The sequence below is a fragment of the Ramularia collo-cygni genome (assembly GCF_900074925.1).
Source record: "Ramularia collo-cygni strain URUG2 genome assembly, contig: RCC_scaffold18, whole genome shotgun sequence".
Taxonomy (NCBI): Eukaryota; Fungi; Ascomycota; class Dothideomycetes; order Mycosphaerellales; family Mycosphaerellaceae; genus Ramularia; species Ramularia collo-cygni.
Window position 1 is genome coordinate 353,103 of NW_019716272.1, and position 25,303 is coordinate 378,405.

The window sequence follows — 25,303 nt, forward strand, 5'->3', positions numbered from 1 at the left end:
CGCCCGCCCCCGCTGCACTAGCTGTGAGCACGGACCAGCCTGATGAACAAGATTCTAAAAATCGCCTAGCGTGCCACTAAATTTGAGTTTAGGATTGAAGCCTCTTAATAAGCGTTGCAACAACATACATACCTAACCTACCTTAAGACATGGGGGCATTCGGACAGGTCTTATTCTGGTGAAACGTGGCACCGGTAGTACAATCGAGAGCAGATACGGTAGTATCTAGCTAGTTGTCTTCGATCGAGAGTCTACACCCAGATTCGTGGCCCTTTCCCCGTCGAGGAACCTCGGTGAGCTAAAATGGTCCAACACAGTGGCTGGAGACTAGCCATGCGAGCAAGAAATAGGGCAGACTATAGAAGTATACAGAGCAGGAATAGGGCCGCGTGACAGGCTTACCATAGCTTAATCTACCAAGCTTCGCCCCTCAGAGGGCTTGACAAAGCTTACAGCGTGGCGCCTTGGGGCTGAGATGAGCTGCGATGCACCTTCCTATCTCATCAATTTCCTACAAGCCTCGTTCCAGATTCCCAAAATCCTTCACACCCAAAGAACAGATTTAATCGGAGATCTGAACAATTAGCCAACCGGTGAATGATGATGACAACCTGATTCACTTTGCATGTCTTTGCTGCATTCCTTCTGCATTCCTTCTGCGTTTCTTCTGGCTAGGGCAGCAGATCATATATGTCGCGTGCTCTCGCTCACAAACAGACTGTACAATGTCAGGCCGTACTTTCACATCATGACCTCATTCTCCTCCCTCGAAACTGACCAATGCTTCAGTTTCGGAGATATTGCTGCTGAAGCGGATTTCCATGACCTGGGTTGGTCGCTTGCCCAATACGATATGCCTGTCGCCCAAGAGCTGGCTTCCATCTTGCAGGGTAGTTAGTATATCCCCATGATCAGATCATCTTTACATGCAATGGATTTTGAAAAATTCCCAACATCGTACGTAGGCTAACGCGAGGAAATAATAGGCCCAATGAACGATATCTCGAGCTCTTGTACCGTGCCGCGAACGACCGGAAAGTATCGTGGCAGATCTTCCCAATCCTCGATCAAGCTCAACACCACTATTGGTCTCCCACCAGCGAATTGCGAAGTATCTGGAGCCACCGCCTCAGTAAGCCTGGCATCGCCAATGGTCTGGTCGCTCAATGGATTCGACGGTGATACGGGCCTGGAATGTCTTCCTTGGCAAGAAGAAGACTTACATACATTCGAAGAAGCTTCCCTCGCCGAAAGTCTCACATCTTCATCCAACGAAGACCAAGCCTCCGAGCACGAAGCCAGAGAAGGATGGAAACCAGACGACGTCTTCGAGATCGGATACGTGGACAAATACGGCGACTGGCGGTGCAAATTCGAAGGCTGCAAGTCGAAAAAAGTTTATGAGCGTGCTTGTGATTTGCGTAAGCATTACAATAGCCATGTGCGGAGATACTTTTGCTCTGRAGATGGCTGTAAGTGGGCAGCGATTGGATTCACGAGTGAGAAGGATCTTGTGAGGCATTCTGCTACGCACAAGCCTGAGTTCCGGTGCCCGGTGATGGAATGTGATCGGACTTTTAGTCGTGCAGGTATGTTTGTTGACAATCTTGCGTGCTACTTCTGATGCAGTCTCATTGGAAAATGTTTCATCGCTGATTTACAGAATGTGCAGATAATATGCAGCACCATTTCAAGACTATTCATCAAAGTGCTCGCAATAACTTGTTCAAGCGACCTTGTCGTCGCACGAGCAGAGCAGGGAGCTCAGTAAATAAGCGGGCGACGTAGTCTTATCTCTAATAAACATTCATGCCAATTCCTTTCACTAAGCTAAGGTATAACGCCCTATTAATGTTCTTCAACTTGTGATAGACACGCATCTTCAATGCGGACTAGTCGCCATTGTCCCTAGTTGAGACATCTCAGTATCGGGTCCATCAGAGAAATCGTCGAGACCGTGTTCGGAAGGAGGCTCGGAAGGAATTGCTGTGCCTCGTGCTAGCATCCTTCTCGTTCTTAGGTACACTTTCGCCAGACTAAAGGAGATCATCAGGGCGGAACAGAATCCCAGAATGAAAACGGCAAGCAAAGCAACGGCGAACAGTTCCCGTACTGTTATTTTGTCAACAAACGATTGTCAATAGAGAGAGCATGAGCTAGATTACCGATTGTTTGTAGGTCCTGTGGCATTCCTTCAAGAAGTGAGATGTCTTTTCGGACGTTTTGGATAGCCTATGGCCGGTCAGTAGAGTTTAAGAGCTTTTAAGGTTACATACCTGGAGGGTCTCTGTAGACAACTCTCTTTTATGGATAGCATATTCGAAAGTGTTTTGCAGCACGGTAGAGCCCAGCGCAGTGGCGCCAAAAATTCCCAAAGTCCTGGCAAGAATATAACTACTGTTCGCACTTGCGTGATCCTCGGGGTCGCAAAGGTGTAAGAGGGTCAACAGAGCGCTAGGAGCCAGCATACTGGCCCCAATGACCGGAATTCCCAGCGAAAGGGTGTACGCAATGTTGTTCAGTGGATAAGTCAGCGCCGTTGCGGCCATGACGACTAGGCCTGCGCTTCCGAGTAATAGAAATGGCTGGCTGCCGTATAGCGTGAACGCTGGCGAACCTGTGCGTGATATGATGTAGGATGTTAGAGCGCTCACAAAAGTGAAGCATAGAGATGGGAATACCAGTCGGGCACTCGCTCGTTCCGGCGTATCCAGAAGGACCGTCTGGAAAAATACTGGCGCATAATACATCGCCTTTGACCAGATCAGTTACAAGGCATCCGAGAGACGGTTTAGACAATGCTTACTGTGTGATTTATCATGTTCAGGAGAAACCCGGCCAGTAGAAAGTTCCAGATGGGTGATTTGCAGATGAGCTGCACATGCAGGACCGGCATCTCAACCGCCATCTCATGTCTCCAGAGAATGAAACCGGCAATCGCAAAGGTGACCCCTGTGGAGATGACAGTCGGGTGTGTCCAGGGGAATGTATTCCCACCCAGGGAGAGAAAGATGAACAGAGCCAAAAGAGACACGCACTGCGACAACAATGGTTAGAGGAATCTACGTAGCTTGATACGCAACTCACCAAGTACAGGGCGCCTTTCCAGTCAAATTTCTGCATGGACTGCACAAAACCTCCAAGAATTTTGTCAATCGAATGTTTCTCGGACAATTCATCGGCACCAGGTGCATATAGTATAAGCAAAATCGCACCCGGGATGGCGATTATGAATTGCACCTGTTCTTAGTTAGTGAAGCCTGCTACGTGTAGACTACTTTCGGATACATACAACGTAGAGCCATGGCCAGCCAAAGTGCTGGACTATAGTGCCACCGAAAGCGGCCCCTAATCTATAAAACATCAGCTGATATAATTTAAGTAGATGCTGACATAGTACCCTGAGCCCGCCCCATACACCAAATAATTGATGGACTGATAAAAAGGCCGCTGGTCCAAGCCTACAGCATCCGTAAGGGTAATGGAACCTGGAAATTGTTCAATGAGAGCTCCAATTCACATGTCGAAAAGAAGTTCCTACCCAGACCAAGCATGCCTCCACTTCCCACACCACAAAGGGTTCGAATAGTAAGATACCACGGCCAGCCACTGCCCAAAGCACTCAGAGCATTGGTTATGGCGAAGATAACGACAGCCGTTACATATGGCGCCCTACGCCCCAGGTGATCGGACATGCGAGCGAACAGCGGCTGGGCCATGAGCGACGCGATCAAGGTTCCGTTTACAGGCCATGTCGCCTCATTGGCCCGGCCAAACTCCGCGGCGATGGTGAAATACGTGGCGGCGGAAGAACTTGATTGCAAAGAGATGAGCTGAAAGGCATCAGGCCGGACATTGTTAGCCAAGAACTCATTATTGTCATTGTATTTGATTGATGGGGACTTACAAAATTGCAGAGCATCAGAGCTATCGTGTTTAGTCAGCCATATTCTTGTGGGATTAGCTGCACAAGGTTAGGTACTTTACCGGATATTAGTGCCTTGGTTCGCCAAGCTGAAGTTGACCTTGAACTTGCTGACATCATGCTTGACTTGGAATAACAACAGCGAGCATCAAGTTGCGCCAAAAGCCACAGGAGGAAGATTATACGTTGAGAGAAGAGCTGTGTCAGACAGCCCAGAGATACTGTCRGCGTGCGTACTATGGCGGCTGCATCATGTGGTGGCCTCAGCGTGCGGGAGGCCTTGGAGTATAGGAGGCTTCCACATGGCGTTATTGAGGTCCTGCACTACCACTTGCGCAATACGAAGATCTCCGATGCTCTGCTTAAGGGCAGTGGCGATTGCTAAGACTGTAAAGTGGAAATAGCAGACCTCAGCTGTATTGCATCTGACATTTCTCTACAACATGCCTGCTAAGATCACTCTCGCTGATGGTGATGACCTTCCAGACCTTAACGGTGGTAAGGACATGAAATTGCAGCGGTATTACTATGTGATTGCTGACCAGATATAGCAACGACGCCATTCTCCTTGACCGTCAGTAGCGACGACAAGACCAGTGTCATAACCAAGCTACACAGCATCGATATCATCTTCAACAATGATCAACCCCTCAAAGCGTGCTCCAAGACCACGAAACTAAATGGAAYTCACCTGGAAAAAGCCGAAGAGAGCGCTGGACTCTCGTTCTATCGCCGTTTTCGACAACATGCCGCGAGCAGCCAAAAGGCCTATGTTGCAGCCAGGCTCTTCTTCCCTTGCACTACAGGCTACGTGTCATGGGCCGGAGTATTTCAGTCGCGCATGGTGGACTGTCCACAGGTCATCGATCTCTTCAGTGCACTCAAGTCTCTGCAATCACTGTCACCAAGTCAGCCGCCGGGTAAGGAGGATGAMATACCTTCAATATTCGCAGAAGCTGTCGCGGGCCTGATGATCGAAAGCTCTAGTAAACAGGATCTAGACAAGCAGTGGCTGTCGTTAGACAAAGAATTGATTCGACGCTTTTCCTTGCCCTGGTTAAGCCCAGCACCATTGGAAAGAACTCGAATTGCAGTCGTAGAAGGAGGCTTCAACCTCGCGTTCCGGCAGAACATGCTCGATCGTGCTTTACAGCTTGGCATCAACTTGGTCATCCTCGATAAACCAGGTCACTGGCTAGCAAGTCCGGATCACTCCCTTCTCCGGGAAGCCTTCCTACCCATGGACATGACCCTGGATGACGACTTACCAAAGCGAATTGTCGAAGCGATGAAAGAAACCGGACTGAAATTCGATGGCATCATATCCTTCTCCGACTCGTATCTTGTGGCTACTGGCACGGCTGCTGAGATGTTGAACCTAGAGACATCACCATCAACTTCGCTTGCCAAGGTGGTGAACAAACATACATGCCGCGAATCTATGAAAGACCAGCCCAAAGCGTTCGGCTGTACCAGCTTTGAGGATCTCATGGAGCAGGTGCAGAAATCACAACACCCACTATCATACCCTCTTGTTGTCAAACCAGTAGTAGGGGGTGGCTCACAGGGCGTCACGCGAGTGAATGCCGAGCACATGCTGGAATCGACAATTCACTCTTTGGTCCTCCAACATGGGAAAGATCTGGCTGTAGAGCCGTACATCGACGGCCCTGAATTCGACGTCAACTTTGTGCTTCTGGACAAGAAAATCATCTTCTGCGAGTTTTCAGACAATCTGCCGTGTGCGGGAGATATAGCCGGCGCGGGAGAACACGACTCTTTCCTTGAGACAGGGATGATATACCCTTCTGCTCTAGACCAGTCCGAACAGGATTTGGCAAAGCAGTATTTGCATCAAGCGCTGCTGGATCTGGGTTTCTCGACAGGAGTATTCCATGTCGAAGCCCGCATGATGAACTCCGCGAAAGAATTMGCAGTCGGACAGAATGGAGTTCTCGATCTCCAACGAAAAGAGGCTGATCTTGCCACTGGCTCTTCCCCTGGGATCTTCCTATTGGAAGTCAACGCTCGGGCTCCAGGCATCCAAGCCGTTACTGCTGTCACTCACATCTATGGAATCGACTATCACGTCATACAGCTACTACTTGCGGTAGGCGCCACACAGCGTGCGGAACAGCTGTGTCATTCTTTCGTTGGCGGGACACAGCATGCATGCGCTGAAATTGTCTTCATACCGGCTCTTGCGGGCGGGACTTTCAATTCCGATGACGTTGTGCAGGAACTCATGGATGGTGAACCGGAGCTCAAAACTGCCGTTATGGAATACTATTTGATGCTTCATCGAGGGGATAAGGTTCCTGATCCACGGCAGGGTAAACTTCGCTTCGTTGCTACTCTTCTCGTGGCATCCGATAGTCGTCAGGAGACGCTGCGTCTTGGTGCAATGGCCCAAGCAGGCGTCAAATATAGTTTACTGCCAGCAGAATAGTTTATGAAGTCATAACTTCCAAGTTCCTGGTCGGGGAGGGGATGTGATTGTAGCGTAACACTCGGCAACCCACGGTACATCGTAGAGTAGATCTATCAAATGGTCCAACAATCAACAATCGACCTTTTTCGCTGACCAGCTAAGGTTCTGAGCTTTGAACAGGGCTTGATAGTATGCCTTCGCCATGGTTTCATTCTCCAACCACTGCGGATTCGTTGGAGTTCCGATTGTTCGCTTGCTCAATGCAAGACCAACACATGGTGAGGGTGTCGTCCATTAAGGACATTGCCGAGAGTAGGCTTCTGTACTGTCTCCCTCCAGGCGAGCTGGAAGTTGAATCCGGCGTCCTCCAGGGTGAAGGCCAGAATCGAGAGAGTTTCTGATGAACTGACATGGCGAGCGCGTACCCACCAACCCGGTAGCGAACTGGCCAAGATTCGTCTGCCCCACCACGACTGCACCGCATGCTGTGATTCGCGCGACTACAATTGTACCGGCATGGACATGATGTTGAGAGTGTATCGGGCAAGCTGTAGTGGTATCAGATCCCGCAGCATCTATGTTCTCCTCGACAGCATACGGAACCCCAAATAGGGGCAGAGGATCCCCGATCTGAACGTGCAAATCGTCTTCCATTGCTCGCGAATCTTGTCCGGGGTGGATACTAGGTATCTCCACGTGGTGCATCGGCAATCGCCAGCACGTGCGTCCGTCTTGGTGAATCGGCTTGGAACGTCCGCCATTCGGCAAATGTCAATGAAAATGGTTTGGGGTCGAATGGTGTCTCGTTGATTCGTGTCGGCCATGGTGGAGACCATCTATCTAGTGACGGGGATTGGCGGCAGTACCACAGCGATTCGTCGCCGTCGTGATCTATATAAGTGTTGAACATTGCACGTTGTCAGGTTTGACGTCCTTAGCGATGCTTTGCTAGCGCCCGCCGACAGCACTGCCAAGACTCTCTATGATTCTCCCGACGATCGGCCGGCCCGTCGTTTTAAATGCGCTACTGTCATCACCTCATTCTTCTTAGGATCCGTCATCTTATCAGCTCTTATCTCGCCCGCCGACTTTTTATCCGTAGTCGCCGCGGCCTCTTTAACGCCACGGTTATCGTTGTGTGTCAAGAACTTCCAGGACCGGCTCATGGGGGCCCGATCACGGCGTTTCGATTGGCAGAGTATCGGCTACTGTCTTGCGCATTGAGAACTTTCGCTATAACGGGACATGGTGTAGCATCTTTTCAGGCGAKAGCTGGTCGCTTAGATGTCAAGATACGACGAGAGGTGTTTTCAACATGCGGTTGCTCACAGTCTTTGGCTGCAGTCCATGCGCATAGAGCAAGGCTCTCGTTCTTCCGCCAAGCACACAATCTTTGCAAGCTAAGCCATATCTAGCACCGATGAACCAGGATAGGCAGCTCCCCAGAGCTGGGGTGCATAATAATAAGAGTGACTCCCCTCCGATGATGGAGCTACTTTCAATCGACAAGAATCGATATCAATCGAAATGGCAGGCGGTCCCGCACCAACAGGAGTTTCAGCCTCGTCCCTGGGCCAAGCTTGGGGATATGGAATCATACTCGGGCTTGGGGCTTTGTTCGCGCTGGGAATGGTTTGTCATATTTCTCTCAGACCTCCTTCTCTACAGCAACTGACGTAGGTGAAGGTATTTACGACATGGGCGTTGAAGAGGTACAACAATGAGCACCAGACCTCTGAGATTTTCTCCACTGCTGGTCGCACTGTGAAGTCCGGTCTTGTGGCTAGCGCTGTGGTTTCTTCATGGACATGGGCCGCGACGCTTCTGCAGAGCACCTCGGTGGCTTTCCGATACGGTATCTTTCTTGTCTAGCATATGTTCTACCTTTGAAAGCTAACGACTGCAGGCGTGTCAGGACCGTTTTGGTATGCGGCAGGTGCCACTGTTCAGATTTTGCTCTTCGCAACCGTTGCGATTGAGCTCAAGAGACGGGCGCCAAATGCCCATGTAAGAACCATCTCAGTTGCGTGAAGCAAACCTTGAGCTGACATGGACTCAGACATTCCTGGAAGTCGTTCGTGCTCGCTACGGTGCGGTAACTCATTTTGTGTACATCACCTTCGGACTTTTCACCAACACCTTGGTCTCCGCCATGCTTCTCACTGGTGGATCCGCCGTGGTGACTTCTCTGACTGGAGTCCCTACGGCTGCGGCTTGCTTCCTCCTACCATTGGGTGTTATGGTTTATACCATGTTTGGAGGCATCAAGGCTACCTTCCTGACAGATTATGTTCACACTGTCATTCTGCTCATCATCCTTCTGATATTTGCATTTACGACGTATGCCGGTGGAGAGGCTCTGGGATCTACGAAAATTGTATATGAGCGCTTGCAAGAACTTGCTGTCGTCAAACCGGTCGAGGGGAATGCCGGAGGAAGCTATCTCACCATGAGAAGCAAGGAGGGTGCCATCWTCTTCGTCATTAACATCATTGGCAACTTTGGGACCGTGTTCATGGACAACGGGTATTACAACAAGGCCATCGCGGCATCACCGGTAGGTGAACCCTGAGCAAAGAGCAATCAGCGTGCCACAGAGATGTCTTGCACGCTGCCCAAAATCTTTGCTTCAGCTTCAATTTGTCTGAGGCAACGCTAATTCTTTTCCGTCACCACTTGTAGGTCCATGCTCTTCCCGGGTATATCATTGGGGGCCTTTCTTGGTTCGCAATCCCATGGCTTTGCGCTACAACAATGGGGCTGGCCGCTCTCGCGCTTCAGGGCTCCCCAAGATTTCCGACATACCCAGCGCCAATGGACGAGGCTTCTATCAGTGCAGGACTGACGCTTCCATACGCTGCTGTTGCTTTGCTTGGATCTGGTGGCGCAGTAGCCACTTTACTGATCGTATTCATGGCAGTCACTAGCGCATTCTCTGCCCAGCTCATCGCTGTGTCCTCCATTTTGACTTATGATGTCTACGGAACATACATCAATCCGGAGGCTAGCGGAGCACGTCTGATTTACACTTCACATGCTTGCGTCGCTCTATGGGGTATCCTCATGGCGTCTCTGTCCACCGGACTGTTCTACGCGGGCATCAGGTATGTTCAACACTCGAAGACTTGCTGAGATCAAGCTGACACAAGTATAGCATGGGCTGGTTGTACCTCTTCATGGGCGTTATCATTTCTTCCGCAGTTCTACCTGCGACCATGACATTAATGTGGAAGGGTCAGAATCGCTGGGCTGCCACCCTCAGTCCCGTTTTGGGACTTGCATGCAGCATCACCGCATGGCTCGTGACGACCTCGAAGCTGAACGACGGAGTCGTCAGTGTGGAGACGTCTGGTAGTAACAATCCAATGCTCGCCGGTAATGTGGTTGCGCTTCTCTCGCCAGCAATCTTTATTGGAGTTCTGACACTCATCTTCGGTATCGGTAAGTGGCCTCTCTCTTCCCCTCGAAATCCCATGTTAACATTGAGCCAGACGACTACGATTGGGTATCAATGAAACAAATTCGCCTCGGCGACGACTCCGAAAAGACCACCAACGATCGCCTTGCTCAAAACCCCGACGAGGAACGGAACATGGACGCAAAYGCGGGACAACAAGCCGCAGAGCAAGCAAAACTGCTCCGCGCCTCGAAGATTGCAAAGTATACAACATCGATCATGACGATCGTTCTACTCGTTCTATGGCCCATGCCTCTCTTCGGCACTCGATACATTTTCAACCAAGCGTTTTTCTCGGGATGGGTTATTGTTGGTATCATATGGCTCATGTGCTCTACCTTGGCTGTTGGATTTTATCCTCTTTGGGAGGGGAGAGTTAGTATAGCGCGGAATTTTGGAGGTATGTGGCGAGATATTACAGGCAAGCCTCGCGTGCATGCCAACAGTTCTCAAGTTCTGGAAGGAGAACCTGCGGGGGAATCACGACCGGAAACAATTGTGATTCAGGACTCGGAGAAGTGAATAGAATCTGCATTGGCGCACCAGGAGTGCAGCGCGGAATAAAATCTACATGTAGCTCTACGACTTGTATGCTTTGATGAGTTTCAATGCTTCAAGATGCGTCCAAGTACCCGAACAGGAGAAGTATGCTCTTTGCACTTCGCAGTGAGAGCTAGTACCCCGCCTGACCGGTAAGGCACGCAAGTCGCCAAAAACCTGCGATGGGGCGTCGGATCTATCTGAAACCTGAATACTCTGCAGAGGTCACCGCTCTATTGCATAGACAGACACGTCTCTCCGCCGCGTACACCCGACAGTCTGCGCTTGACCTTCATCAACGGCTTTCAGTCATGGCTTCTGCATCTGCTATCAGTCTGCCCGACTCTGCACCTGCCATTCAAACAAAGGCAGATGTCGTCCTGTTCGAACAGCACGAAATAGGCACATCCCGGTTCATTCGGTCAATGTTTACCCATCTTGATCCAGACGATTACGCCTGGGTTGGGGAGAATACAGAGCGAGGAAAACGGGAACTGTCAGTTCAGGATCTCATAACTGGCCTACGCAAATGCCCTGACGAAGAAGCCTTTCCGGCATTACCTCCAGATATTACGATCGCTCCTGATATGGACCCTAGGACCTGTTTCATCAAGCGCCCGCAGTTGTATCATCTGCTCGATGAAGATGTTGCACCATTGGTGCCTCGAATGCTCGTCGACGAAGCCCACACTCTCGAGATTCTGAAGAAAAACCCCCATCCAAATATCGTTCCGTATCATGGATGTGTAGCCAAGCGTGGGCGTATAACCGGCATTGTACTTGAACGATACCATTCAATCCTAGATCACAGATTTCTCCGCGACGCCTCGGCCTTCGACGTAGAGGCCTTTGAACAGGGGTTGAAAGCTGCCTTGCAGCACATCCATTCTCTCGGACTTGCACACAACGACATCAACCCCTCGAATATCGCATTGGACGATAATGATCATCTTGTCGTGATTGACTAGGGTTCTTGCAAAGCTTTTGGCGCTGAGCTGTTGTCTGCGGGAACGCCGGGCTGGATCGACGAGGACTTTGATATATCCAAGAAAGATCACGATATTAGCGCAGCAGAGAAGGTGGTTCGTTGGGTGCGGCAAGAGAAGGCAAAGTTACAGTGACTTTGAATGCTACGATTCCGTATTGCAAGCCCCTATCAAAGAGTCAAATTTCAATATATTTGAGCTTTTGATGGTTATATACTACTAACGTAACTGGCGGATGAGTGTTGTCTTTGCTGGTCTTGCGTCTTTGTAGCTCGTGACTGATACGCCCAGTTGGCGCAACAGTTTGCGATCTTTTTCTTCCTTCACTTCCAGCACCCCACGACATGCAATAAGAACTCGCGTGGGAATCCTCCTTGTTTCACCAGCGTTCTTGCTTACTTTCAGTAGCGGTGCCGAGAAGGTACGAAAACGGAGATAGCACTGCGCACAGATATCTCAACACCTCAATATCTGAATGTGTTGTCAAGTAGATCTCAGGCAGGCGAGCAAGCCGGGGGGTCTAGAATAGACGCCACGCCGTAGACACATCTGACTCATCATTGACCCAGGGGCTTACGCATAATAACGCTACCATCAAGAGATAGAGACGAAAGAGAAGCAAGGACCAGGCTAATGATAGGGAGATTAAACATACCTTTCCAATCGTACCGGATTCCAAGCTGAAATGAAAGCCGTCGTCATCAGATCCCCTGGGAACAACACACTCTTTCTGGTCTTCGGCACGAGCACCTTCCGCGACACAAAATCATTACCCCCGATCCTTACTGTAAAGACGGCTGGATCGCCGTACTGTACTTTTGTCAGATCGTCTGGGAATGTTCAAGCTGACAGGCTCAGGGAAGTGTGAAAAGCTGGAGTTCTGATCATCAAGCGGGCTTGCTTGTACGTACAGCAAGTAAAGTGAGAAAGCACCTTCTCGCCCTTCCCCAAAAACCCCTCAAGAAAGTCGTAACTGTACAGCCCACCTACCAACTCCCTCACAAAACAGCATCCATAATCTTCTCCACCATAGTCCTCCTCATCCTCTCCACCTCCCCTTTAGCAATCATCGTCCCAWATTCCATAGCTTTACACCTCGCCTTCCAATCAATATTATCATCCTGCTGATGCGAAGAAGTCCTAGCCACAGACCTCGCAATTTCCTGCATACTACCCTCCACCCACCCCTTCTTATTCAACTTATGCAAAGCCTCCAAAGATTTCCTCAACATCATATCATGCGTCGTTTCTACACTCTCCCCAGCAGTAGCAGCCCCACCAGACAACGACGAGGCCGAAAGAGATAAACCCTTCATTTCGAAACTCCCCATGCAACCCCCAAGACTGACGTGCCAGAAAATATCAAAGACTTCGCGAACGCCTTGTGCGTCTTCATCATAGATGATTTCCTCGTAGCCATCGGGTCCGACTCGGAACCGCGTCACGTTGATTTTCTTCCCGTGGCCCGTGGCAGGTCCGAGAGGGACGTTGACTTGATCGCCGACTCCCAGCCATGATGCTGCTGTCAGACGTGCGATGTGATCGCGTGGAACCGCAGTTTCCTCTCTCGGGACTCCGAGACGATCTAATACTGAGTCGGCGAGACGTTTTGCTTCATCGCCAGTTAAACGTTGCCGGCGGCCGGAAATATCTGCACGAAGTAAATCGCTCGTGACAACACGCTTGAGCGTCTCGAATGTAAAGGCAGGAGCTGCTCTGATTGGGGGAGTATATTGCTGGGCGGCAATCTGTGTGAGTAGTGGCGGCTCGGAGATATCCCTTCTCCCATCTTCCATCTCATTTGCTGTCCCACTCGCACCAGTCTCGCCATTAACCATGAGCATGGGTGGAGTGGCAAGTCGTACAGGCGCACCTGTACGCTGTGGGACGTGGAGTGACAGTCTACTGGGTCTACCCTCTCCGTGAAGCTGGAACATGGGCTGGGGAATCTGAGGCGATGGCTGTTCGAGGTTTGGTTGAGTGTCTGCAGGAGCCGGATGGGAGGTAGATTGTTGATCTTTTTCTTTCCCATTGGAGGGATCGACGGGAAACGTACTAAAAGGGCCGTCCTGGGTGTTGCGACTGGCGGGAGGTCTACCTCTGGGCTTTGCGCCTGGTGCATTGGCAGAAGGCCATGCACTGGATACCGCAGGACCATGCCGTCTTCTCTTCCGAGATGATGGCGTGACGGCAGACTTCGGCTCACCATCAAATGCAGCATCAATATGTGCAGACATGGATGTTGGTAAAGCTGTCATTGGATGCGGAGAGCTGGGCGTGTTTGCATGACCTAGCTGCCACCTCAGATTAGAGGCTCCAATTGCAGACGGCCGTCCTGACCACGGAGCGAAGCTTTGTGGTGTCACAGCTGATGCCACGGCCCACGGGTCATTGTAACCGTCAGGGTGTGCACTCATCGACATCTCAGACATTGTACCACCAGGATGTTGATGTATGAACGCAGCGTCGAGGTGTTTTGAAGCCCTGTCTCCCGATTCTGATCCGGCATTGTCGTCCAACTCGGCTTCTGAGTTCCGTCGTCTTCCCCGCTTCGGTCTGAAAGAAGGATCCAATGCTCTGATTGCAAGATCCTCCTCAGCAGTGACTCCATCGCGGCCAGCCGGTGGATATGGATCGCTGGGATGCGGAATGTCCACAAAGTACGAGTGCTGTTTGCCAAGTAGGAACTCGAAAAATGCATCCACATGCATCGCACGCATCCATCGCTTTAAGCGAACGCTGTACTGTTGTACCTTTTGCACCGACTGCCCTTTGGAGACATCCGGTGCCTCGACACCCAGGTCCAGTGCGAGTTGTCCCCACGTTTTGATCTCTTTGGAGTCGAATTTCTGGAGCAGCTCATACAGACGGAAAATTTCAAAGTCCTTGTTATCACTTTTCGGAGGGCTCTGAAAGGTACTCCGGAGCATCGCCGAGTCGACATCGAGCGGGAAATGAGGGTTACAATACAGGATGAAGTCTACAAAAGCATCTGTGATGGTGTCTGGGGTCACATCTCTAGATGGTAGTGTCCTGTCGCTGGGACGATATCCTGGTGAATATCCCACGGGACCTGGCGTTGTGTTTGCCACTCTTGGCGATGAGCTGTTGGGAGGATGCATCATGCCCGGATTCTCCACCGAGGATTGTCTACTGTGAGAGGATGGACGAGTGCTTCCTTGGCGTACACCAGGCTGGAGGTGCTGTGATCCTTGCAGATTTGGGTCAATGCCGTACATGGGCGACTGGAACTGTGACTGTGCGAAAGGTGATTCTGAAGCGTCTGCTGACAGCTGATATTGGTGATGGGCGCCGGCGCCGGAATTCTGACGATACATGTCCCTGTGCGAGAGGAAACGGGCGGTCCGCCTTGCGCACAAGACGGGCTCTCGTGGTAGTAGGTGATGGATGGGCGGGACTATAGTGAGCAGCGGTGCACTGACTGTACAAAGTGCACTTTCTCAGCCGAGAATGCTCGCAAACGCAGACTCGCATGAGACGATGCGGCGAAAGCACCACACAGCGGACAGCATGCGCTGCTTGAAGTGAAGTTGCTTTACGGGCCCGATTTGGAGTTGTTGGAGCAGGTGAGGTCGAAATAGGCGGATAAAATGCTGAACAAGGGTAATTAGGTGAAGAAATTGCGGGTCGGGTGAGATCGGATTTGGCGATGATGATATGATGCTCGTGACGCTATGTTATGGGACGGGATGGGGTCATGGCCGAGGCATTTCGTGGGAAGTGAAGCTAGGCAACTTTCACATGGGCAAAGCTGTCGGTACAGAAATACAGAGCGTGGACCGGGATGTTACAAGGCGACTTACCTTACATCCCCTCTTCCACTTCCACTCCGCCGTGATTACACCTGAGTGAGACCGTCCTCCACCGAATACCCCCCACCATCTTSAACCTCACATCCACCAACACATCATGTCTTCCCAAAAGGTACGAAACCCACGCGTCGGACGTGACGTCTGCTAAAACAACTATCCCGATGCAGGAGATCCAAGAGGCCGTCCAAACCACCACCACCGCCGAACAACAGAGCGATAATGTGGCGCATGCGCTCGCCGGAGCAGGTGGAGGTCTCCTCTCCATGGCCTTGACGTTCGTCCCCGCAATTTGATCTCACGGCAGCAAACGAGCCGAGGACTGAAAGATGTTGWTAGATACCCGTTGATCACCCTGTCCACACGAGCACAAGTGGAGAAGAAGAAGGCGTCGACAGGCACATTGGATGCGGCGAAGAGGATCTTGGACCGAGAGGGCATTACCGGACTATATGCCGGTTTGGACAGCGCCTTGTTCGGCATCACCGTCACAAACTTTGTGTACTACTACTGTAGGTACATGTTGGAGCATGATCAGCGCACACATGCTGATCTTACACGCCAGGGTATGAGTTCTCCCGCGCATTCTTCCAGCGCACGACCAAGAAGCTCCAGCTGAGCACGCTCGAGTCCATGGCAGCCGGTGCTCTTGCGGGATCTGCGACGGTCCTCCTCACCAACCCCATCTGGGTTGTCAACACCCGCATGACTGCTCGTGAGAGAGAGTCCACGGTTCTCCCCACCAAGGAGGGCGAGAAGCCAAGAGTGACCAACCAGCCGGGCACCATCTCCACCCTCATGAAGATCATCCGGGAAGATGGCCCACTGCGTCTTTTCGCAGGTGTTCTGCCAGCTTTGGTCTTGGTCATCAACCCCATCCTGCAGTACACCATCTTCGAACAATTGAAGCAGGCGGTGGAGAAGCGACGCAAGGTTACGGCGACCGATAGCTTCCTCATGGGAGCTTTGGGCAAGCTTGCTGCCACGTCCATCACATACCCATACATTACAGTCAAGTCCCGTGCACACGTTGCAAGCAAGGAGGGTCCTCAGATGGGCATGACCGCGACTCTAAAGAAGATTTACAAGGAGGAAGGTGTTGGCGGTCTCTACGGCGGTATGTCATTCAATCAAACGAAAGTGTTTGCAAATCTGACATTTTCACAGGCATTGGACCAAAGGTCACACAGTCCGTCATCACGGCTGCCTTCCTCTTCGCATTTAAGGATGCGCTGTACGAAATGACCCAAAAGGCTCGCAGGACCGTCAAGGCTTGAGGATGAGATATGCATGAGAGATGTGCATTGACACTGATGCGGGGTATGAACCGTTTGTCAGTGTGTGTCCTGTGTGTGGAAATGGAAGGTCGAGATTGAAAAGACCAGGGGAAACCGGAAAGGAACCGGATATACYATAGTTGGGATGTGCTTGTGATGAAGGAAATACCATATGAACGATGTAGGAATGCAGAAGTTGAGCAAGGTTCCAAGTTTCCCTCCCCGTGAAGACATTTTGTCATGAGGATCTCGCCAAACCACAATCCGCAAGAAGTCGCGTGGCCCACGGATTGGCACAGATATACTGAAATTGACAGAAACATGAAAATCTGTAAACTGGCCAAAATTGCAATACCACATTCATTCAGAAAAGGACTCTTTACCACAAAAGCCCCAGGCAGAGGCGGAACTGCAGAAGGGGGTATATCGCTATCAAATCTTCTCGCCATCAAACGCTTCACAACATCAACAACAACCACAACAACAACAACCATCCACCAAAATTCCCGATATCAAATATCAAAAAATCATCTCTGCTAAAAAGTTCGCAAATCAAAATCAGCTCAAACACACAAATCGAATCAAAATCAAATCAAAAGATCAAGGACTCACCACACCACCCCCAGGTCCAACAAGCGCCCTCTGCCTCCCGATCCAACTCCTAGCCTCCACCTTCCTCCTCCCCAAAGAAGTCCCATTAAGCTGCAATCGTCCCGACAAATCAAACCAAGCAGAAACCATGAGGCGATTTTCCCTCTGCAGCGCCGCGATATCCGGAGGGAGGATATCCCTTGGAGGAGGTTGATTAGTAGTGGTGATTTCCAACGCTTTGCGTAATTCCGCAATAGTTTCTTGTTGATCTTGGAGACGTTGTTCGTTTTTATCGTTGTCTGCGGATGTGGTGAGGCGGGTTTGGGTTTGTTCTTCTAGGGCTGCGTAGCGTTGAGAAGCTTGTTTGAGACGGGCGTCGGCTGCTTCGAGTTGTTTTTCTAGGAGGGCTAATTGGTCTTTGTAGGGTTTACTTTCGTCGTCGGGTTTGCGGGTGGCGGGTTTGTTGAGAGTGGAGGAGGAGGTTTCGGTGGGACTATTTTGTTCTGGGGGTTCAATGTCCATGTCGTCGTCTGGGGAGTGCTCTTGTAGACGGGTTTTGAGTTCTTGGATTGCTTCGTGGTCGCGTTCTTGTCTGTCTCGTGCTGCTTCGAGTTTTTGTGCGAGGACTCGGGCGTCGTATTCGGCGTGTTTGCGCGTGGTGGTCAGTTCGTTGATTTGGTATTCTTGATTTCGGATCAGCCCTTTTTTCTCGATGATCTCCTTTTCCAAGCTGGATTGCATCTGCTTGAGGCGATCGAGATCTTCGAGCCGCTCGGAGGCCTGTCGAAGCTCTTCACGGAGTGATGCATTGACTTTGTCTTGCTCTTGTAGGACTTGAATCTTCTTCTTGAGGTTCTCATTCGCCTTGACCTTTTGATTCAGGTCGTCGTTCTCCGTCTTCAACATCTGCAGCTCATCGCGGAGAGTCTGTCCAGCTTCATGATCGGCTTTGGCACGCTGTAGTTGACTCTCAGCAGCCTCGACAGCATTTCGAGAAGCTTGCAACTGGTTCTCCAAATCATCAATGTATGCCCGATCACTCTCAGCCTGTCGCTGCAGCTTCAGATAACTATCCTCCCCACCTCCCGGCTTCCGCCCTTTGGTGTTGATCTCCGAGCGATAAGCATCAAACGCCTCTTGAAGCGACTCCTTATCCTGCCGAAGTTCATGCAATTGCCTCTGAGCATGAAGTTGATTGGCCTGCAACTTCTCAATCGTCGCCTGGGCCTGCAGCAGCTCTTCCTCCCTCTCCAGCAAAGGATCCCCAAACAACCCACCATTCTCCTTCTTCGAAACAGGTCTAGACTCCGGCAACTCCTGCTCCGACTGATACGCCGACTCATCCCGACTCCCAGGCGCTGTATCCGGCGGCCCCTCCGCATCCTGCATACTCCGAATCTCATACGCAATCGCCATGGCATGCTCATTCCCCAACCCCAGCAACCTCTTTCCCATCCTCTGATTCGACTCCGGCGAAGCCATGGCAGCGCGAATAATCTCCATGATCAACTTCTCCAGATCGGGAATCGAAGAGCCCGCAGCAACAGCTTGCAGATCCGGGCCTGTGGAAGCTGCGGGATCCGTCTGACCATTGCAGACATCGCGATAGTACATGGACAACTGCTTCTCCAAGTGCTTGAGATTCTGCCATTTTCGCGTCCATTCGCTCGACGCGCCAATCTCTGGCTCCGGGAGACTTCCGGCGAAGTAATCGGGCGAGACGTCCTGCAGAATGGCCCAGAGGGCTTTGCCGTCGTTGAGTTCGCCTAAATGCTCGACTTTGCCGACGTGTTCGAAGGAATGTACCCAAGCCAGTAAGCTTCCCCCAAGGGAGTCGGCAGAGGAAGCCATGTGTTGTTCTCGTGAGGTCGTTGCACAAGGATGGATTTCTCAGATGATGATGATCATGCTAACAACAGCATCGCTCGGTCGTGAYCCGTGAAGAAGAGAGGAATCGGTGTGTCATCCCTGTAGTCCTTCGTCACAGACCTACTAGGTAGTAACGTCAAGTCCCGTCGGATGCATTAGGTTTCCTGAGACGACCCTGGGACATGCTTCACCCCAAKACATCACGCCAAGCCTAAACTTCGTCTATGTAATCTCCGAGTCCGTTTCTTCTCGCCTCGCAAACTTTCCCATCAAATGACCACATGGGAATCAAAAACAATGTCTCGGGAGCACGGGAAAAGTATATCTGGACGTCGCAGCATACAGTAGGTAATCAATGTAGAGACCATTTTTAATTAATTTAGGTATATTTTCATTCCGCATTGCCCCGCCATCGCCAATTGCGACTCTACAAGAAACGCCTAATCATCGTGATCTTCGTTCGCAGCAACGGACTGTCTTCGCTCTTCGCTTTTTACTCTTCGCCCCTCTATGCCTTGCGTCGCGTCGCGTCGTCGTCTGCGTTGCTTCATCATCATCTCGTCATCGTCGTGGATCCGCAAACTCCGCTATTATAATCACAAAAAAATCAAGACCCAAAAGTGCAATCCGCCATGCCATGCTATGCATACTACGCCAACCAAAGCAAGTGTTCATCTTCTCCCACCATCTGATGTCATGACAGGCGGTAGGGTGTATCTCGCAGGCGGCTGGTGATGGCCGCCATTGACGTCCATTAGAGGTGGTAATGGTGCTCTCGAGAGTGACGATGCAGGGACCGATCGAGCCGAGTCCGCGCGCATCCGTCGTAGATAGGGTCCGCCGTTGGGAGAGTCTTCGTCACTACTCCGTCGAAACCTCGTCTGTGCTGGAGATATTGGGTGGGCTAGAGGTTGCGGGACGTGAGGAAGACTGTGGGCGTGAGTGTATGCCATCCCGGGAGGGAGAGGATTGCCCGATGACGGCGRCGTGCTGGGCCGTCCTTCCGATCCCACACCCGTCTGTCCAGGCCCGGAGGCTTGCTGTCCTGCCAGGTGAAAGACGGGGACATTTGCTCGTTGGGCCATCTCGGTTTCGCCAATCTGCCAGTGCATGGCTTCTGCCGCTCGCCAGGGTAGTTGCATCTCCTTGGAGATCTTCTCCCACATGTCCTTTTTAAATCTGGGATGATCGTTAGTATCAAATCACAAGACCAACGTAAAATACTTGACATACCTCTCATAAAGCCGTGCCAACTTGTTCTTCTTCTCCTCGTCCCATTCCGAGCGACGCTCGAGATAGTTTTGGAAGCGAAGACGGCAGCTGATGGCACTGCGCCCCGGTAGGTGCTTTGAGATGTCCWCCCACTTCATGCCATTCCCTCGCAGCTCAATGATCGATCGATCCTCATCACCAGTCCACTTGGACTGCTTCTTCTTCGCTGGCGTCTCGGCAGGGTGAGGATGAGGAGGAGCCAGTYGCTTGACACCAGCGTGTGGCGGACCATGGGACAGCGCTATCGGAGGAGCCAGTCTCGGATCCGACATTGAGGACGGGGGGTATGGTGAGTATCCCGTCATTGGATGTGGCTGGTATTGTAGATGAGGAGGATGTTGAAAGTGCTGCGAATAATGCATCGGTTGCGGTGGCATTTGTTGCACTGGTTGGACTGGTTGGACTGGTTGTACTGGCTGCATGGTCTGCATGGGGGGAAAGGTGCGCTGCGAGTCCTGAACAATGTCTACTGGTGGTACCGAGACTGGCGCCGGTGTGGATGCTGTCGTCATTGTTGAGATGGAAGCCTGAGCAGAGGTTCCCGTATCCTCTCTCGCCCTGCTGCTGGACGTCGTTCTGGAGCTTGTGCTGGCATTGTCGGGAGACGGTGCGGACTCTGACCGCTCCACTAGTGATGAGATATCCACGATGACGGCGGGTGCTGGCTTCGCGGCCAGCTCATGTACTGTTGGGAGGATCGATCCGGAAACACCAAGATGGTGTCAAGGGCTGGAATGCTTGAACGGAAGAGACAACAATACAATCTCGGAACTCCAACCAGCCGTGTGTGTGTGTATATACCAGGTCAGTTGTTCTATCTGCCGACGACGCCAAGACAGCAAAAGGTAATGGGAGTGAAAGAGTATGGCGACAGCAGCGAATGTATACGGTTCCGTTATAGGCCGAGAGGGACCCTTTCGCTTCGCAGAACGACGTTCTCAAACCAGTTCAGTGTCCACGGGAATTGGTCGCTTAAACTGGGCTCCGAAGACGATCGACGGTTCAAATAAGACGCCTAAAATGCCAGCGTCTGTAGTGTACGAGGATAGCCCTGCATGGCGAAACTTCGTGTATGTAGCAACGGAACAGGCAGCCGAGGGTGGGCTGTATGATGAAGAGTTCCAAGGTCGTTTCGAACCTGCGGGCGGTGGAATGACAGGCTTGATTGACGTGTGTGTATTTTCAGCTTCGAGGATTTTGACGAAGATGAATCGGTATGTGCAGAAGGGAGGGAACCTAGCTCGAAACAGAGCGTGAAGGGATTAATGAAGAACCGACGCACAACCTTCGCGCCAGCCGCGGATGCTCCCAGCCCAGCCCAGGGCGTGCAGCGGAGCGCGATGCGAGCAATAATAAAGGTCAAGCCTCCTTCCGACCCTCTGGATAGTGGGCCAATGACAGACACAGCAAGGGATGAAACAGCGTGGACCTATCGTGTCAACAACAAGCTGCCAAGTAAGGACTGGACGATGTTGCAGCAGGACCCGGGCCCCAGCTCTCCCAAGGACTGGCTCCTTTGCTGCAGTTTGGCGAGCGGCATGCGGCGACTGGGCCGATCTACAACGAAATACAGGTGGTGGAAACAGAAGATGCGGCCCTGCACTGGCAGGTGCAGAGGAAGCGCGCCATGTCATGCATGCGGCGGTAGGTTTCGCCGGCGGGAGCCAGGATGTTTTCCCATCATGAACCGTGAACTTTGAGGCACAGTTTCGCCAGGGATATTTTAGCTGGCGATCCGAGCGCGCTCATCATGCACAAGCACCGGTGGTACATCTTCTTGTGACGTCGGACACCCGCTAGGGATGGCTAGACTACCAAACAAATGCCGTCCGAGTCCCGCATTTCGTGCAGACAGGAGAACGTTGGTTGTCGCCCGTCGCTGGACACGGGAAAYTCGAACACGTCGGAATCCACAGCCGCCGCATGCTCTGACTCGAGGGAACGCACCCACCCGAGCGGGCGGTGAAGGCTCGCACGCTTTCGATCTCACCGGCTTAAAGTTAAGGGCTTGCTCGGGAGCAGGCGCTGATCTAATGAACGATGATCTGCAAAACATGCTTCTTCCATACGAGGCCGAAGCCCATTCTAACTCGCCGATGCAATCGTCGAAAGCGGCCAGATCGGATTTGCATGATACGCTCGTGTAAGCGAAGACGAGGATAATCCGCCGATGTCAGCGTAGGAGTGTAGTATGTAGTAGTGTGTCTCAGAAGGTGAAGCGTGCACGCTCGTGGCAATCGACAGGCAGGCAGACTGGAAGCGGTGAACTGCCGACGAAGAGTGGGTCGGGGAGTGGCATCCACAATCAACAATGCTTGTGCACTACTGACGTTGAAGCGACCTTGTGCGACGTCTTCCCAGGGACCGTCCCGTGACCACTGTGTCGAGTCGAGAGCCATTCCTCATCATCGACAACCCAGCAAGCGTCCTGTGCGTGGCCGTTGGTCGAGTCGCTCACCATCGGCAGGAAGGCGATGGCGGTGAACGGAGTTGACTACTTGGGCGTTGSATTGCATTGCCACAACAATAGTCCGTCCGGGCCTTGCGCCAAGGATGGGCCTGCACAGATGGCTTGCGTCGAGGTCGATGCAGGTTTGATGAATGATTGCTTGGAAAGCTGGGAAGCTAATGAGCTAGCTGCAGAAAAAGCACAGATGTCGTTCGACAAAGCTGGGGGTGAGGCAAGTGCGTGCGTGCGTGGGTGGGCTAGCAAATTAGGCGGCTGTGTTTCCGATATGGAGACGGAGATGGAGGGATGCCGTCGCCGGTGGGCTGGGAGCCTGCCTGCCTGCCGCGCGGAATGTAATCAACGGTGATGTGGTGAGCAGTGACAGGTTGGTCGAGGGAAAGGAGTGCCCCTGCGCGGAGTGCGCGGACATGGTGATTCTGCTGATGATGGTGATGACCAAGTGTATCAACAATGATAAGGCGAGACGCGGCCACGTCAACGTCAACGTCAGAAATGTCTTCGTACAGGCGGCGAGAGGACGAAACGGCGAACAACGATTAGAGTTGGCTAAAGGAACGAGCGCCGAACTACTCCCTTGAACTTGCATTTGCACCTGATGCCTATAGAATGTCCGGGTGCGATCCAGCTCTAACTCAAAGTGTTTGGAAATCTCGGCCAAGTGTCCATGTTTGCATAGCGGGCAAGGTACGGGACGGATGGTGAAGCACAAGCGCGGCGGGAAAAGGTCTCGCAAGATCGCGGCGGAATGTGTACATGACGTTCCCGACCCTTTCATCAAGCCTTTCACCTCCAAGCATAGGTCGCATCTCCATCCAGGCCTCCGCTGTGCACTTCCATTGGCCGGCATTGTAAATTGGGACCGTAAGGTAGGTACGGCAAGTACGGTCAATTTTGGGTAGGTAGTGAGGCTCGGAGAATCTAGTTCTAGGTCACGCCCAAGCACACGAGTCAGGCCATCACAATCTAAAAAAGAAGACCCCAGCTGCACTGGCATCTCATCTGATGAGAATTTACCTAGAAAGCTCCCTTGCCTTACCTTACCGAACCCATCCCACGCGCTCGCTCATCCAGATCCCGCCGGCAAACTTTGTACCCGATCTCACGATGGCTTCCCTATCAACGTCGCATGATGTGCCCTTGCTCGTTCGATCCGACACCTCCTCGTCTGAGCGGCGCGTGTCGCCCGCATGGACCATTGCGACGCTCAAGGGCCGTCTGGAACCCATCACGGGCATTCCTGCTTCGTGCCAGCGCCTCAGCCTGAAGATTGGGTCGCAGCCGCCGCTGCCGATCGAGGCCGCAGATGATKAGACGACGCAAATAGGATCGTGGCCGCTGCAGGCCTATGCAGAACTGCAGGTAGGTGGCGGAAGGTTTACCACGTTTCATCGCACCCATCCATACCTTACATTCCCACCATCCGAATCCTTCTCCAGCCCGGATTCTAGAATCACACCCTTTCCACTCGTGCCACATTAACCAGGTTGGCTGGCTTGCATTGCACTGCACAATCAAAAACGAACATGCATTGATTGTTACAATTGCTTCTACATTATTGAGGAACAATTTGACTAATAATATCAACATGATAGGTGGTGGACACTCGCCCGCCCGGCGTCCGTACAAACTACACCGACGTCTCCGGGGTGGAAAAGTATGAAATGCCCGTGGACGAGTACGAAACACGTACGGACAGCGTTCTCGCCTGGAAGAAGAAGCAAAAACTTGGCCGCTTTGATCCCAACGCACCTGACATTGTGCAGCAAAAGGTCAACGTCTCTTACCGCGAAGTGGAGGAGCGAGGCGTGAAGCAAGGTGCACGGTGTCGCCTGCTACCAGAGACTGACCACCGCCGGGGAACTGTGCAATACATCGGTGACGTTCCCGAAATCCCCGGTGTGGGCGCTTGGGTGGGCGTTGCTCTGGACGAACCCACCGGCAAGAACGACRGCAGCGCCAAGGGACAGAGGTACTTTGACTGTCAGCCAAACTTCGGAGTCTTTGTCCGCGCCGAGCGAGTCGAGGTCGGAGATTTCCCTGTTCTTGACGAGTTCGCCGATGAGGATGACGAGTTTTGATGTTTGAGGATGTCTTCACGGTTGGCAGCAAGTTGGCAGCGCTTGCTCTGCTCGAAAAAGTTGGTTCTTATTAACGGCTGCACTGCAATGCATCATCAGATGATCATCCACAATCGAATGATCAAGGCACAACCACCTGTCCGGTCCATTGTCAGACTGCCGCAAGCCCCGGAAACTCGAAGACCACGCATGTTTGCCCAACATTGACGTGGTCGGTGAAGGGTGAAGTCTATCGCTGCCGTTAGCCGTTGAGATGGCATGCATATGCAGGTCGTCCCAGTCTTACCATGGGCAGTCCRAGACCTCGATGCAAAGGTTGATGAACATCCTTGACTGGGGACAAATTCACTCAAACGTCCACCGTTGGAAACCCATCCAATGTTGTTGCATGGGGATACCATCTTGACCCGCAGCAACATGCAAGTCGTCACAAAACCTCCATTGCTCTGGTCAGCATATACAGTGCGTCATACTAGCAAACTTCCCAAAGACGCTACTCCGGAGTAAGTACATGTACATCACAACATGTATCTATTCGGAACCGAGCACAGAAAAACGCCGCCATCTACTAGTAGGA

The 25,303-nt window shown here is 52.0% G+C and overlaps 10 protein-coding genes; 5 read left to right on the forward strand and 5 right to left on the reverse strand.

Moving 5' to 3' along the window:
• Positions 1–748: 748 nt before the first annotated feature.
• On the forward strand, positions 749–1,503 carry RCC_09574 (uncharacterized protein; the record flags this gene model as incomplete). XM_023774815.1 has 3 exons in its annotated part: positions 749–893; positions 987–1,421; positions 1,478–1,503. 3 exons carry the CDS (start codon positions 749–751, stop codon positions 1,501–1,503), a joined length of 606 nt encoding a protein of 201 aa, XP_023630583.1.
• Positions 1,504–1,882: 379 nt separating this feature from the next.
• RCC_09575 (uncharacterized protein) lies at positions 1,883–4,042 on the reverse strand (the record flags this gene model as incomplete). XM_023774816.1 has 10 exons in its annotated part: positions 1,883–2,112; positions 2,166–2,181; positions 2,277–2,753; positions 2,807–3,037; positions 3,088–3,240; positions 3,293–3,353; positions 3,401–3,488; positions 3,542–3,833; positions 3,908–3,927; positions 3,988–4,042. 10 exons carry the CDS (start codon positions 4,040–4,042, stop codon positions 1,883–1,885), a joined length of 1,623 nt encoding a protein of 540 aa, XP_023630584.1.
• Positions 4,043–4,368: 326 nt separating this feature from the next.
• Positions 4,369–6,374, forward strand: RCC_09576 (uncharacterized protein; the record flags this gene model as incomplete). XM_023774817.1 has 3 exons in its annotated part: positions 4,369–4,423; positions 4,477–5,936; positions 5,994–6,374. The coding sequence occupies 3 exons, from the start codon at positions 4,369–4,371 to the stop codon at positions 6,372–6,374; spliced, it is 1,896 nt and encodes a 631-aa protein (XP_023630585.1).
• Positions 6,375–6,650: 276 nt separating this feature from the next.
• On the reverse strand, positions 6,651–7,010 carry RCC_09577 (uncharacterized protein; the record flags this gene model as incomplete). The annotated part of the gene is made up of 1 exon (XM_023774818.1): positions 6,651–7,010. The coding sequence occupies one exon, from the start codon at positions 7,008–7,010 to the stop codon at positions 6,651–6,653; it is 360 nt and encodes a 119-aa protein (XP_023630586.1).
• Positions 7,011–7,883: 873 nt separating this feature from the next.
• Positions 7,884–10,335, forward strand: RCC_09578 (probable DUR3-Urea permease; the record flags this gene model as incomplete). XM_023774819.1 has 7 exons in its annotated part: positions 7,884–7,988; positions 8,043–8,211; positions 8,263–8,363; positions 8,416–8,913; positions 9,039–9,460; positions 9,511–9,797; positions 9,848–10,335. 7 exons carry the CDS (start codon positions 7,884–7,886, stop codon positions 10,333–10,335), a joined length of 2,070 nt encoding a protein of 689 aa, XP_023630587.1.
• Positions 10,336–12,337: 2,002 nt separating this feature from the next.
• Positions 12,338–14,677, reverse strand: RCC_09579 (uncharacterized protein; the record flags this gene model as incomplete). The annotated part of the gene is made up of 1 exon (XM_023774820.1): positions 12,338–14,677. The coding sequence occupies one exon, from the start codon at positions 14,675–14,677 to the stop codon at positions 12,338–12,340; it is 2,340 nt and encodes a 779-aa protein (XP_023630588.1).
• Positions 14,678–15,269: 592 nt separating this feature from the next.
• Positions 15,270–16,446, forward strand: RCC_09580 (probable peroxisomal membrane protein PMP47B; the record flags this gene model as incomplete). XM_023774821.1 has 5 exons in its annotated part: positions 15,270–15,284; positions 15,340–15,446; positions 15,509–15,681; positions 15,735–16,286; positions 16,337–16,446. 5 exons carry the CDS (start codon positions 15,270–15,272, stop codon positions 16,444–16,446), a joined length of 957 nt encoding a protein of 318 aa, XP_023630589.1.
• A 600-nt stretch (positions 16,447–17,046) lies between these two features.
• RCC_09581 (uncharacterized protein) lies at positions 17,047–18,888 on the reverse strand (the record flags this gene model as incomplete). The annotated part of the gene is made up of 1 exon (XM_023774822.1): positions 17,047–18,888. One exon carries the CDS (start codon positions 18,886–18,888, stop codon positions 17,047–17,049), a length of 1,842 nt encoding a protein of 613 aa, XP_023630590.1.
• Positions 18,889–19,577: 689 nt separating this feature from the next.
• RCC_09582 (uncharacterized protein) lies at positions 19,578–20,483 on the reverse strand (the record flags this gene model as incomplete). XM_023774823.1 has 2 exons in its annotated part: positions 19,578–20,085; positions 20,140–20,483. The coding sequence occupies 2 exons, from the start codon at positions 20,481–20,483 to the stop codon at positions 19,578–19,580; spliced, it is 852 nt and encodes a 283-aa protein (XP_023630591.1).
• A 3,269-nt stretch (positions 20,484–23,752) lies between these two features.
• RCC_09583 (probable Alp11 homologue of tubulin-folding cofactor B) lies at positions 23,753–24,726 on the forward strand (the record flags this gene model as incomplete). XM_023774824.1 has 2 exons in its annotated part: positions 23,753–24,007; positions 24,241–24,726. 2 exons carry the CDS (start codon positions 23,753–23,755, stop codon positions 24,724–24,726), a joined length of 741 nt encoding a protein of 246 aa, XP_023630592.1.
• Between the last annotated feature and the right edge of the window lie 577 nt (positions 24,727–25,303).